Consider the following 15,315-nt stretch of genomic DNA (forward strand, 5'->3'; position numbering starts at 1 on the left):
AATAGGCTTTTTTCTGGTTTTCTGGTCTCCCTTTCAGTATATTCTCACCATAGGAACTTTTAAGCATCAATTTCTTTCTGTTCTTTTTTTGCTTTTTGGAGGGGGGAGGACAGGGCAATTGGGGTTAAGTGACTTGCCCAAGGTCACATGGCTAGTAAGTGTTAAGTGTGTGATGCCAGATTTGAATTTAGGTCCTCCTGACTCCAACCCAGTGCTCTGTTCACTGTGCCACTTAGCCACCCTGCATCATCAGTTTCTGAAGAAAGTGGAGTCCTGAAGAAAGACAAGCATTTCAGTTGAAGAGAGAAGTGCCCTGAACCAACCACATCACAATCAGAGTGAAAAGACACTTTAAGTTGGGAAAATGAGGGAAGGAAGCTAAAGATGCACCCTAGCCAGACTAAAGGAAACCTTCTGGACTTGAAGCCTTCACATATGTAGTATATTTAGCCAGTTTTCCCATGTTTCAGTGCTCTGTGGAAGCTGGGATATTGGTGATCAGATTCCCTACTTGGAAGGCTGCAACTAGGGGGAAAATGGACCCTGACTTGAATAGTTTTGCCATCCTGGAGGTGTGGCTGATACTGAGATGGTTGTAATTTTTATTGAAGCCATCTTAACTGCTTATTAAGATAATGACCACTTGTACAGGAAGCCTCTTGGGAAAAAAAGAAAGGGATCCTATGATAGAAGAATGGGAGTCAATTTTAAGACTGATTGTAAACTCTTCCATTAGATCGAAAACTCAGGAACAATCTGCCTTATTTTATATCCCCAGTACTTTGCACAACACCTGCACATAGTACGTGCCTAATCAATATTTATTGAATTAGATTGTCTCACACTTTTAGATAAATTTAAAAAAAAGATCTGGATGAAAGATTATAGTGTGGGTGGGGTGTTAGGTTCACAGACAGCTACGTCTGCCCTCAATTCTGGATGTTCACGGAACATGGAGGTACTCCTGCCACCTCCATTGAAACTAGTTAAGTAAAGCTCTTTGTAGACTGTGGAATGAATGCTTTCCATGTCAGCTGCCATCATTACAAAGTGTGGCTAAAGGACCTTTGGGTAGAAAAATTGAGAGACATCATGATTCATGGATTTTCATGTTTGTGTGTTTGGTACTTTTATATAGAATATCTATAATAAACATTGACAACTTTTGGCACAAGTGATGATTGTTAGTGACACAACAATCAATATTTTGAAAGGGTCTGTCTGTAGGTATGTAGAAGTGAAAAAGACACACTACTTCTTTTTCCTTCTTCTTGATAGTTTATTGCTATTCCTTGGGTCAGGAGTCCAAGACTTAGGACAGTATTCAGGTCTTTAGACAGCTAAGGATAAGGTAGTCAGACTTCCTCATTAGTAGTTCTACTAGGTTTCTGCTTTCAAGAGAGTGAATGAATGAAAATTTGGCAAGATCTTTTAGAAAGCTTGCTAAAACTCTGCTTAATATAGTGATCCATGAAAATTTCAAAGGACTCATTCATGATGAAAAATACTATATACTTCCAGATACAGAACTGATGGACTAAGAGTACAGATTGATATATATTTTCTTTATTTTGTTTACACTTTTCCACAACATGGCTAATGTGGAAATATGTTTTACATGACTTCATGTATATAATGCATATCATATTTCTTGCCTTCTCAGTTGGTGGGAGAGGTGGTAGAGGAAGGGAAAAAATTTGGAACTGAAGATAATATTTTAAAAATTATGATAAAAAAGAAAGCTTGCTAAATTTTAATCAGTCCTTGACCTCACTATAGAAAAGTTGTCCTTTCCACATTGAAGAAGTTAGGGGTGTGGTACCCTTGCTATCTGGAAAATATATGTAAATTTTTTTGGACCTCCATACCAGAGAAGTCTGATTTTTTCTTTTTCTTTTATGGGCTGTTTACAGTACCTTATTGTAAAATTTGGGTTAAGTATTTGGTCATAGGCTCGTTGTCATCTTCTGGCTTTTGTGTGTCATCTGTGGCTTCCACAAAACTCTCAAAAAATTCCAATTTAATTTCTTATGCTGACCTGTGATATTGAAATCGCAACAGAGAAAGTCATGATGTGGAAGGGATAACTGCAATATAGATTAAAGGGGGATCATTTTGAACCCTATGAACTAAGATCTCATCCCAGATGTAGCTATATCTATGAGGTACTGGTATGTACCCCAAGTAAAGTGCTAATATGAGGCTTCAGTGCATTTCTGTTATTAAGATTTTATTTAATTCCTACAGTTTCCGTTTTGCTTTTAGTATACCTCCTGCAGTGCCACTTGTTTATGATTGTTACAGGTTGAGTAACTTGTTATATGTTGACCTCACCCAGGAACAGATTCTTTATACCTTTAATATCTTCACACAAAACTGCAGATCATTTATGTCTGGAGTTCTGTTTAGTGTGCAGAACCTCAAGATGGGGAAACAGGAAGTGAGTGAGGGCAGAAGGTGGTTGTGATGGTGCCAGGACAAGTTCACTAGCTGTAGCCACAGCATACGTTACCAGTCCTAAGGTCCTTTAACATCTCTAGCCTGAGGTTGGGTATGTCCAGGAGCTATTCGAGGCTCCAGTGAAACCCTATTACATAGCATGACATAGTGAAAAGAACATTGGACTTGGAGTGAGGAGATATGAGTCAAAGTCCCGGCTCCACTTCTTCTTAGTTGTGTTGACCACTGGAAAGCTGATTCATTTCTAGGAGTCCTGGTATCTTTATCTATAAAATGGGTTACTTAGTTGTTATGTGGAAAGCACTCTGTAAGCCATAAAGAGCTACATAAATGTGAGCTATTATTATATAGGCAAATAATATGGAACTCTAAATCATGTGTGTCCAGAGGGGCTACCTTTCTCTCCTTCTTTTATCCTAATTAGAATTAAAGTCCAAGAATATCCTTATGAATACATCTCCTAAGGGTTTTTGTGTTTTTTTTAAAATCATTTTATCTGGGGAATAAGCCTGATTTAAATAATGGTATCTAAATTCATTCAAGACCTCATAATTTGAAGCTGCCAGTTTCAGTGATGTGAAATGTGCAGAGGAATATTAAAGTCAGGATAATACATAAAATGAGATGATTGACCTAACACTTAGACATTATTTGAATACTACAGGCTCTAACAGCAACAATAAAATTAAGTCATAATAAAATGAACTTCTTTGGGGTGAATCAACAATTTTCATATGTCTTTTTTTTTTTCCATTCAGCAAAAGCTTAAGGAAGAGAAAGATGCAAAGCGGGCTCATCTTGATAGCAGGCATGACTACCTTTTTGACGTTTTAGCTTGCTGTGTGGACTTGGAGAAGGCAGAGGTAGAAGATGCCATTCTGGAGGGGAATCAGGTATGTTGTATGTTATAAAATACTGAGGGATAAAATGAAGAATACAGGATACAATTCCAAGGTGGAGTTCTTTGACCATAGCACCTGTGCTTCGCTCAAATCTGAATGTATTCAAAGAGTCATGTGTCTAAGAGGCCTAGGTTCTAATGAAAAAATCCACCTTTAATGATATTACCACTGTGATGACCTCTCAGTAGCTGGAGAGTGAATTTAAGGCTGCAAAAACTCGATGGGGATGGTGGAAATCTAGTTTGCTCATGTTCAAGGGCAATGGCTTGAATTATTCCATCCTAAACTGAATTGTATGCTGACTCTACCACTGGTTCTGGAGATGTGGGAAATGTAAACAGGTTGTTAAGCCAAGGTCAGGAACAAAGAATGTCAGATTCAGGATACTAAAGGGAAGGACCTTATTGTTCAGATGCACAAAGTAAGACCAGAGGGAAAGAATAGCTTTAGGACAGAAAATGTTTTTCTGTCACTGATCATCTTTCTTCCAACTGATTCTTGACTTCTGTATCCATCTTATTTAATTTCCTATGTGTTTCTGATAATCAATAAGTTTAACTGGGAAACCATAGGCCCAAACTAACAAGACAGTTCCAGGTGGCTTTTGGAAAAATCAGGGAATTATTTCACATTTATTCAGATGACATTTAAAAAAATCAGTTCTGACTACTTAGTATTAATCATCTACCATGTGTTAGGATCTTGTTAAAAGATATTATCTTTATTTCTAAAGGTCTTAGAATTTAGTTCTGTCATAGAATAAAAAGAAAATGGCAGTGAAATGAAATACACATTTAAAAAAGTCAATAAATGCAGGGAAGGGTGGATTTGTCACAAGTTCTCCCTCTCTAAATTGAAATATTTCTTTGAAGCAAATAGGCAGGATAATAAGATATTTATCTTTTCACAATTTGGATAAAAACAGAACATATTTTAAGTTCTAAATGATGGGTTTGATATGGTCATGCCTGAAGGCAGGAGGAATATACTAGGTTATCTTTTAAGCTCCCTTCTGCCTTATCATCTGATGATTACAAGCTATAACTGGATATCTAAACTGAATTGAATAAGGTTGATTCTAATACAAAACAAATTTATCAACTTGGATTGTTATTATTATTTTTTAATCCAGATTGAACGAATCGATCAGTTTTTTACTGTTGGTGGTTTCCATCACCTCATGTTTTACTATCAAGATGTGGAAGCAGCAGAAACAGGTAGACATTTTTATTGTTATATCTCTTAGAAATGTTTTGAGGAACAGAAGGGTAGTATGGGAACAAATTATGCCATTTATCTTGGAGTCAATATCATGTTCTGTGATATTGTAGAAGTACTTGGTACAGGGGTGGGGAACCTTTGGCCTTGGGGCCACATGTGGCCCTCTAGGTCCTCAAATGTGGCCCTTGGACTGAATCCAAACTTCACAGAACAAATCCCTTTAAACTTAGACTCAGTCCAAAGGTTGCACCCAAGGACCTAGAAGGCCATGTGTGGCCTCGAGGCTGCAGGTTCCCCACCCCTGCTTCAAGATTCTAGGAAAGACTTCTGTCCAGCTTAGTCTGGATGAACTTCTCACTAATTACTCCACTTTAGTATGACCTTGAACAGCCACTTAACTTCTTTCAGCCTCTACCTCATCTGCAAAATGAAGGGGTAGGCCTGTATTTCCTTTCAGGGCTTTCTAGCTCTAAATATATTATCATTTGGTACAAAGACAAATGGAATAGACAACCTTTTATATTTTGAGCAGTTTTCTTTCAGTTATTGAGCTGTGACAGTACTATATATAGGATGAGGTTCTATAGTTATGAAAATTGATCTTTCTTAAGAGTTAGAATATTCTCTTTACATATAATTTTAGAATTTAGTACATTTATCTGTTTTATCCATTCCCATACGCTTCATTTAAAGTCCAAGTTGCTACTTTAAATTCAGTAATATGCCATAAATTATTTTCAAGACATTTAGAACTCTTATTTTCTATGTTTGGATATCATATTATAATTTATTTGGGCAGATTATTATATAAGTTAGTCATGACAAATTCAATCATTTTCATATAAGAAAAATTCACAAATCTTTATTTGGATTCAAGTTCTGCAACTAGCATATATTTGATTCTATTTTTAAGCAGATTATACTCTTGTAAAGTCTGTACTGTGCACACAAATGGTCATATTATAATTGTATTGGAAGTACCATGCACATCCATGGATTTTTATTACTCTTTATGAACACTTTTTGCAAAAAAAGAGAAATTAGTTATTGCTTTTAACTCATGATATATGATTGTCTTATTATCTGAAAACTAAGGGAATCATCCATGCAAAATGGAAATGACTGGCATTTACTCAGGCTTATTGGTCTAATATTATTATTATGCTAAGAAGGTTCACCACACTTTTAGAGAATTCCAAACAAGATGGAAAGTTTTGATTTGTATATTTTCTAGGCAAGAACTCCCATATGTTTGGCAGCTAGGTCTATTGCTTTTGTATTCTTTCCTTACTCATCAGCTCTGCTGTTGTAACACTTCAACAGTGTATGGATGATTATATTTGTGATGGACTCTTTCTACATAAACACTGACCGCAAACTTTGAAACTTGGCTGATGGTATTCAAGAGTTGTTGTTAATTACCTTCTGGCTAACCTGGTGATCAGCACAGCCCCTATAAATTTATCTAGGCTGGTCCTTGGGAAGTAGACCCACAGTTCATCAGTGAATTCATACTCAAAACCTTTTATGTTCACTAAAACCTTGCAGAGACTCTTCTCAAATGGGATAGTTTTCACTAACAGAAATTTACCTCTCACACCATGATGAGAATCAGAGGCAGACTTTGGTGAAGCATGCTTTAATAGCTTATACTTAAGATAAGCACAGTTTTTCAGCATTAAAAATGGATGATTATGGACTTTAAACCTCCTGACACTATTTTTACTGCACCATGCTGTGTGCCTCTTTATTCATCTTCCATGTACTACCACTGTCTAAGCAGCATTGTTCGGCAATGTTCAGCATCGTTTGTTTCTCCTCCTTGTAATGGCTCTCATTCTTCAAAACATCCTCTGAGGAGAATAGTATGAAAACTGAAATGTGCAGTTTTAAGAAATGACCCAGGACTTTAAGGGAGACTGTACTCACTACTTTGTTCCACATTACTATCTTGTCATTCATTAAAAGTTGTCATTTTTTTTTTGTCTAAAAATTTGGAGGAAGATAAGCCAGTTTCACTTTTGTTTAAGTCAATTCTAGCACCACTTTGAATGTGTTAATAGTTATAGGATGTTTTAGAGGGGAATCTTGTTCAGACCTCAGAGTTATTTTAAAAATTAAAAATTTTTAACGGACAAAAGTCTATTTGATTTCCCTCCCATATCGTTCTAACAGAAAAAAAGACAAATCAATATTCTTCCAACAAATATGGATAGTCAGGCGAAACAGATCCCTTCATTGGTAACATAAAAAAGTCTCACATTTCCTCACAAGTCCATCTTTTGTCAGGAGATGCCTAGCATGCTTCAGTGTTGGTCCTCTGGAATCACTGTGTTGATCATAGTTCTTAGTCTTTCAGAGTTGTTTGTCCTTACAAGGTTGTTCTTATATATATATATAATTCTCCTGTTACTGCTAATAGCTTAATATCAGTTCAATCAAGTCCTCCCATGTTTCTCTGAAACCATCTCTTTCATAAATTCTAACAGTATTTCTCTGTGGTCATATACCATAATTTGTTTAGCTATCCTTACTTTTTTATAGTATTTGGTTCTGCCTACATAAAAAATCCAGGTGACATTAGCAGAAAGCAGAATATATTTTATGAATTGCACAAGTATTTCTGATTTCTTTATTATTTGAAGTTTATTTTCCCAAATTTACTTTTTTAACTTTAAAAACTTCATTATTTTAAACATTCTTTTCTTTTTAAAATTTAAATTACAGATTTTTTTCCTCTCACCTTTCCCAGCCATAAGGCAAAAAAAAAATTATTTCAATTATACATGTGAAATCATGTAAAACATTGCATATTAATTATATAGCAAAATGAAGGAAAGCAGTGAGAAATGATATTTCAGTTTGCATACAGAGTTCATCTGTGCTCTCTCTGGAAGTAGATGGTATTTTTGTTTGTCATGAGTTCTTTGGAATTTCCCTCCTTTAATGTATTGACAAAAGTAGCTAAGTCTTTCATAGTTGGTCATCATAGCAACATTGCTGTTACTGTGCACAATAATATTCTGGTTCACTTCACTTTGCATCAGTTAATATAGATCTTAACATATTTTTCTGAATATACTCTCCCACCCTTGCTATTACCTTGTAATTTCTTATAGCAGAATAGTACTCCATCCCAATCATATACCACAACTTGTTTAGTCATTCCCCAATTGATGGGCATCCCCTCAATTTCCAATTCTTTGCCACTATGAAAAGAGCTGCTAAAAATGTTTGGGATGTCTGCCATTTGTCATCTCTTACCCTCTACACATGACCATCCTATCTTTTCTTCTTGTCATATATTTCTGTTACTTTTATTTTTCAAACTCTCTCCTTAGTTATATGTTGTAGCATATTATTAATTAATCCATTAGATCTTCAACTGTGAGGATGTTGGAAAGAAACATTTTTCATTTTTGCAGCTCTGTGCTCAACATTCATCTTCTCACCTATAAGGGAATGATTTTCTTATAAATAAATGTTACTTTTAAAAAGGCATTTCTGCATTTTTCTGTGTTTCCTTCATTTTTTTTGTTGAGTTGTTTTTAGTTGTATCTGACTCTTTATGACCCCCTTTGGGGTTTTCTTGGCAGAGACACAGGAGTGGCTCACCATTTCCTTCTCCAGCTCATTTTACAGATGAAGAAACTGAGGTAAAAAAAGGATTAAGTGATTTGTCCAGGGTCAGACACCTAGTAAGTGTCTGCAAACAGATTTGAATTGAGGAAAATATTGAATTGGAAAGTTGTTTTCTCACCTTACCTCAGTTTGACTTTACAATTCTTTGTTCTTAATAATATCTTCTATCACTTCATTAGGTTTGAATTTCAAGGTGATAGCTAAGGATAATCATCAACAACATTTGAAAGGAGCTCATTATTGACATCAAATTTTCTGGTCAGAGTATTTGGTTTTTTCTTAAGGGCAAAGTGTCTGAATATTCTGGAGGCTGCTGAAAAGTACATTTTGGGTTCTTATTACGGGAAGCTCATAAACTTGAAGAATTTTGGAGTTGGAAGAGTACTTAGAGATGATGTCCAATCCTTATATGACAGATAAAGAATACTGGGCTTGGTCACTATATCCTACCCCCTAAATCCATTCCTTTGTTTCTTCCTTTTTCATGTAATATCAGTCATGGAGGCCAAACTTTAAGTCCTTTCAGCTTGGTAGGACCTATCAGGGACCCACCTTAGTTGTTCTGTATGACCTTTGGTAACTCAGGCTCACTTCTGTGCCACAATGAATAACAAAGTTGGATTTTAGTAGAGGAAGAAGATATGTCCTGAAACACATAGGAATTAAATTAAGTTTTATAATTAAAGATACTTTAGTATCATCGTATTCATGATATTGAAAACTAATGACAAGTGCTTTCAGGGTGATACGTAAACTTAAATTCTTAGGAGGGAGTTTTCTTTATTTGATGTGCTGGTTACTCAAAACCATGGTTCAAGTAAACAAACTTTATTATTAAGCACAGGTACAAGTAAACATAACTTCCCTCAGATTTTTATTTTCAAGCCTTGCTCAGTGACTTCTGGTAAAAGCAGATCATACCCAAATTCTGTGAGGTCTAAGAAATCTCTGCCCAATGCACAGTGTGAATCCTTGTCCCCAGTGGCCCACATCTGACTTCAGGTCATTACACTTGGGCATGGGGGCAGTTAACTTAAGCTGCACAACATCCGCTACATAGGATTATGATCCACAATACATACTGCACATATGTTACCATGTTTTTTTTTACCTGAAATCTCCTTCTAGGATAGACATTCTTAACACGAAGTCCTTGGACTTCTTTCTGAATCTCTGGAAGTCTGTTAACTTGAATGGGAAACAAATGACATCTTTATTTTTATGATCATCTAACTGAATTTTTTTAAATGGTAGAGGAAACAAACCACTGTAGTATTATGATACTTGTGACTGTTACTAATAAAAATCACAGAATTTTTATCCCACATTCCCATCGAAAATTGATTCACGTCCAACATGTCATGTATGTTGCCTTATAAAAGACTACATCACAGTTTCATGTTCTCATTTGAGCTAAGAAACAGTTACCTTCTCACTGATATATCTTTAAAAAACAACTTGAACTTGCTTATATTTTAAATATATTTTTATTTAACATTACTAAAAGACATATATTACTAACCCAAAATTTAAAAAAATGACTATATTTCAATACAACTGGTTTCCTTTGTAACAACTTCTATTGGAAAGGAAATCTTGTTTTCTTTCCTATATATTTTGTATTATTTATCTAAGAATTATTTTTAGGAGTCCATAGTTTTCATTGTATTCCCTTAAGAAGTCCATGACATAGAAAATTAAGAACTTTTGTTCTAAGAAATATCAAACGTTTGTATTTATGTCAAATTTATATGAAGAAAAATTACTATTTTCCTTGATCGAATTGAATTTCTTTGTTTGTAGGGCAAGTTAGTACTCCAGGAGGAGGATCAAGTCTTTTTACTGGAAGAGTTAAGAAACCTAAGGTGTTTGTAACTGAAGGTAAAGATGTTGCTCTCACTGGTTTATGTGTATTCTTCATCAGATCTTCCCCTTCCAAAGCCATCACTCCTGAGAACATCCACCAGGTAGAGTCAAGATCCATTATTTACTATGAGTTTATTACTTAGATCATATTTTATTTGTTTTTTTTTGTTTTGCTTTTTTTTTGGAGGGAAATTGGGGTTATGTGACTTGCCCAAGGTCACATGGCTAGTTTTTGTGTTAAGTGTCTGAAGCTGTATTTGAACTCAGGTCCTCCTGACTTCATGGCCGGTGCTCTATTCACTGCAACACTTAGCCTCCCCCCTTAGATCATATTTCAAAGACATTTAAGAGATATTTTGTAGTTGAAGTGTCTTGGCAAAACTGAGACAGGAGCAATTTTTAAAGAAGTGGGCAGTGGGGGAGGAGTTAGTGGGATTAAATTTGCACTGAGAGAAAAAGTTATTTATGGAATGTTATATTTTGTCTCAATAACATCAAGATAGATGTGTATGTATATTACCATTCTTCTATTAGGTATGAATTTTTTCATTATCTATTATAACAAAAAGAAACATGTTTAGGACCACTTGTATAAGTAAAAGTGAAAGTGATGGAAGTCCCACACATTCAATTGGTAGCCACTCAAAATCAAGAGAAAATGAGGAAGGTTTCTAGCATTTCATGTGTGGAGGTGACTTAAAAAGATCCATTATTTCATTAGTGTCTTTCCTACTTTCACAAAATCTTGTGCCTTAGTAGACTTTGTATTAGGCTTATAGAAGCTTTTTTAGACTCTGTAGACTTAGGTGGTCTTCATGAAGGCATTGACACTCATATGTGACCTTGAGCACATCATGTATCTGCACTGGTCTTAGTTTTCTTATCTATAAAATGAAGGGGTTGGGCTCAATGACATTTTATGTCCCTTCAAGTTCAAAATCTGTAATAATCCTATGACAGTGATAATAAATTTCTGTGGTCAAAACAATTACTTCATGTTGAACTTTTGCATATTGACCATCTGTGAACTCATGTGTCATTCCTTGGCTGACAAACATGCAGTAAATGGCCAGATGCATATTCAAAATTCCAGTTTTATTGAATTTATTGGATTTTTTTATTCCATTACCACATAGACTTTGAGAAATTAGGATAATCCCCATTCTACCATGAGTTAATGACCTACAATTTAAATAGAATATGCCTTTAGAAAAAAATTGATATGATTTAAAAACTGTTGTTTTATATTCAAAGGCTAGACTATATTTTAGTCTAAAAGAACTATTTTTCCCCTCAGGAAGTTTGTTTCAATATGTTAGATGCTACCAATGGGGGTCTTCTAAAAAGTGTCGAGCGTTTGTTGTCAGAGATCTTCATTCCAGCAATCAAGGCAATGAACAATGGCTGGGGTGAACTAGATGGTCTCCAAAAAGCATCCGACATTCGGAAGGACTTTGTGAATTCTCTAGAGGGGTTTGTGAGTGTCCTGTCTAGTGCTCAGGAGAGCTTGAAAGAGAAGGTAAGACTGTACAACATGTTCCTTAAAAAAACAAAATGAAAACTTAAAATAATTGCTAATGCAATGAAAAAATTGCAAATACAGTATACTCTATTTAGATTGTGTGAATCATCCTGAATTTTGGTATCATTTAATTGTGGGGAAAACTTATTAAGAATATTTCAAGGAACTTTTGTTCAATCCTTTGGATAAAGACTAGAGGTAAGTCTTCTTTGGACTAATTAAGGTTTTACATGTCCATCTATTGTTAGTGATTGTGGGTGTGGACATGAGAGGGAAATATCATTTAACTTGACCTGAGGAAAAACCCTCTGGGAGAAAGAGGACTTGGCCAAAGTTGTGATTCAACAACATAAAAATCAATGGGATTGGGATAAAGAGGAAAAATAAATTTGTAGACAGCTGTCTGTAGTTGGGAAAGTCTACATGAAGTCCAGGAGAGCATGTGATTAGGAGGAGCAGTGATTAGTGATGTGATTAGTGAGATGATCACTTATTTCATTCAATTTCTTTATACAAGATGTTGTTCTTTTATGGCAATGGCCTGCTCACAATGAAGCTCAACTCAGTTTCACTGGTTCTGAATATCATACCTCCTCCAAGAATGTCTCCTTAGGATTCAAGACTGTGTAACTGATCACTGGTTCTAATATATTCATAGTCAATCAAATAATACACGAGTACTTTTAGGTACATATTATGTGTCAAACACTATGTTGTACTCCAGTATGCTGGAATAAGTCTACATGAAAATGGTCTTTAAGATGATTTCAGATTCATTTCATGTCTGCTTAGATTAGGGTTCTTAAACTTTTTTTTTGTGTGTGTGTGTCTTGGGCCCTTGTAGAAGACTGGTGAAGCCTATGGATCTGTTCTCAAAGTGAGGTGTTTAAAGCCATGAAATAAAATATATGAGATTGCAAAGGAAACAAATTATACTGACATAAAGGTATAATTGTTTTTGTACCATCCAAGTTCATGGACTCTCTTGGATAGGCCTGTGCATCCTAGGTCAAGAGTCCTTCATCAAGATAAGGAATGTTTTCCTTCCTTCCTTCCTTCCTTCCTTCCTTCCTTCCTTCCTTCCCTCCCTCCTTTCTTCCTTGCCTCCTTTCTTCCTTCCCTTTTTTAAGTTTCATTAATTTGTTTCTTTATCTTTATTGTTTTAAAAATCACAGGATTTCAAGTATGCAAACACTAACAGTTGCAGAGGGCACCAATCAATTGATAGCTAGAGTATCAACTTTGGATTACAGGCAATACTGGAGGACATAAGAGACCTTTCTGACTCTAAATGGATGCTGTTCCTTTTCCCCCTGATATTTTTGATCTTTTGACAGCACATCCCAGTCACCACTGAACTACGTTAAAATATGCAGAAACAAAACAATTTAGAGGAGGTTGGGCCCACCACCTCACTGCTGTGAAAAATGATTAGGCTTTTAATGATATTAAAGAAATGACATGGCTTTGCTACCCAACCTAGTAGATACCAGCCCTCTCACTGTACACATTATACTCTGACCCCACAACTGCTTTAGTTTTAGTGGATGCTAAGAAGGGAAAAAAGTGGCAGAACCCTTGCCTCATATCCTTGCAATAATGGAAAATCGAAGAGATTGAGACTGTTTTAATTGTTGTTGTTTAGCCATTTTTCAGTTGTGCCTGACTCACTGTGACTCCACTTGGGGTTTTCTTGGCAAAACTACTGGAGTGGTTTGCCATTTCCTTCTCTAGGTCTGAGGAAGACAGGGTTAAGTGACTTGCCCAGGGTCACATATTTGCCAGGGTCACACAAGTAAATGTCTGAGGCCAGATTTGAACTCAGGAAGATCTGTCTTGCTGATTCTAATCCCAGTACTCTGTTGTGAAAAATGATTAGGCTTTTGGTAATATTAAAGGTACTGGTGCTCTAATTGCCTATGAAAAGAATGTGAAAAACTTTAAATATGGGACAATAGTAAGTTGATGGATGGAACTCTTGAGGGATCCGGCAGGCCCTTCTTGGTGAGAGAAAGCATCAGCCATTGTTGAATTTACTTTCTCTTTCTGGTGACTGTTGGGAAGACTTGGGGTATCCTAGCAGTTTGTTGGGGGTGTAGTGGGATGGGTTGCTGACAGTGCAATCCAGGCATTTGTTACCTATGCCCAGAAGCTTGGGTAGTTGTTCTATGGGTCAGAAATGTAGCAGCTATTTCCAGTAAGCCAAACAATGGCACCAGCCTTCCTCACACATGTTTATTAAATTTTCCTTGATTATGTGCTTATACTCTAGAAATGAGGGAGGGAGAGTTTGAGAGTCAGGTGAGATCTCTGGGGCAGAGGAGTATAGCTCTATGGAGGCTACTTACCTTGGTGACAATCTCTGTGTCTGTGTTTGTGTTTTTCTAAATTATGCTATGGAGAAAGAATCTCATGTGACGATCTATATTCCAAGCTGCTGGAGGTTCCAAGGCATAACCTACACCAAAGGACTTCCTTGTCAAAACCTTACGAACTTTTCTCTGTTGTTTTGAGTGTGTTTTTCATAGCTGTTTGGGGACTCATGTAGTAAGAGACTATGGGACCCTGTTGAGATAAAGTAGTGATAATACTCCATAGACCAACAAATTATAGGGTTTTCATCAGTGTGAGGCGTTTACCTTATGTAAATTCATATGAACTCACCATAATATGTACCACATAAATTCCATCTCCTCTTCGAATTAGCCCTTCTCAAAACTTTAAGATACCTGGGGCTGGTATAGGTGCTTTACTTTGGGCCGGGCCTATTGTTGGGGGGCGGGGAGAAATATGTGATCATAATGTTTAACATCAAGATAGACCACCACCAACTAGTTGAGTTCATTAATCTTTGGGAAACGGTCAGGGTTGCTGTGTAAAGAGAGGGGCACAACTCAATATTTATACAGACCATAGTGACTGTGGAAGGCTATTTTCTATTCTTCACCTTCCCCTCTTGGAACAGATTGTATATACCCCTCACTGATATAATTCAGTGAGTATAACTGCCCCTGTCAGCTTATTTAGCAAATCAACTTTCAGTGCTAGTTTTTATTTCCAAGATGATAATTATGTTTAGGACTACACAAAAAACTTTCAGTTTTTTGCATGCTTGAAATAGTATTAGGGCTAGTGAGGGTGATGTGGAGGGGATGTATTGACCTTTTCTGATTCTTTTCCATGAGCTTGTGTAGAACTACAGTCTTTAACCCAACCAATAAGCACATCTGGCCAGTTGGAATTGGTTCTTCTTCTTTTTTAAAGCAATTGGGGTTAAATAACTTGCCCAAGGTTACACAGCCAGTTTTTTTTTTTTTTTGTGTGTGTGTGGGTGTTAAGTACCTGAGGCTGGAACAGATCCCGGGTCCTTCTGAGTCTGGGGCCAGCGCTCTTACTCACTGTGCCACCTACCTGCCCCTGGAATTGGGTTTAGTTTATGTGGATTAACCTCTTTGCCTTTATAGTACTAAAAAGTTCTCCAGAGACCTGATACTGAGAAAGGAACAAAGGAGCATTAGTGAAGCAGAATGTCTGATAGAGTAAATGTTTCTGACAAGTGCTAGGGATTAGTGTGACCTCATCTTATACTCACAGAATGTTTTTATATTCTACCAGCTGATCCCCACCATCACTGGGAAAAGGGGAAGCATAGACTGTACAAATTAAAGGGTAGTCCTTCTTAGTGCCCACCTACTTTGGCTC

The 15,315-nt window shown here is 36.3% G+C and overlaps 1 protein-coding gene across 1 annotated transcript in view; it reads left to right on the top strand.

Moving 5' to 3' along the window:
- DNAH5 (dynein axonemal heavy chain 5) overlaps positions 1-15,315 on the top strand; it is a 436,545-nt gene that overhangs the window by 135,295 nt on the left and 285,935 nt on the right. The window contains exons 2-5 of the mRNA XM_069101431.1: positions 3,219-3,353; positions 4,495-4,579; positions 10,029-10,192; positions 11,389-11,610. Of these exons, the coding sequence (XP_068957532.1) occupies positions 3,219-3,353; positions 4,495-4,579; positions 10,029-10,192; positions 11,389-11,610 (606 nt within the window). The remainder of the gene's footprint in view (positions 1-3,218; positions 3,354-4,494; positions 4,580-10,028; positions 10,193-11,388; positions 11,611-15,315) is intronic.

This window comes from Petaurus breviceps, unplaced genomic scaffold (genome assembly GCF_028583685.1).
Source record: "Petaurus breviceps papuanus isolate PSGF00001 unplaced genomic scaffold, PetGlider_PUasm1.0 47, whole genome shotgun sequence".
In the NCBI taxonomy this organism is placed as follows: Eukaryota; Metazoa; Chordata; class Mammalia; order Diprotodontia; family Petauridae; genus Petaurus; species Petaurus breviceps.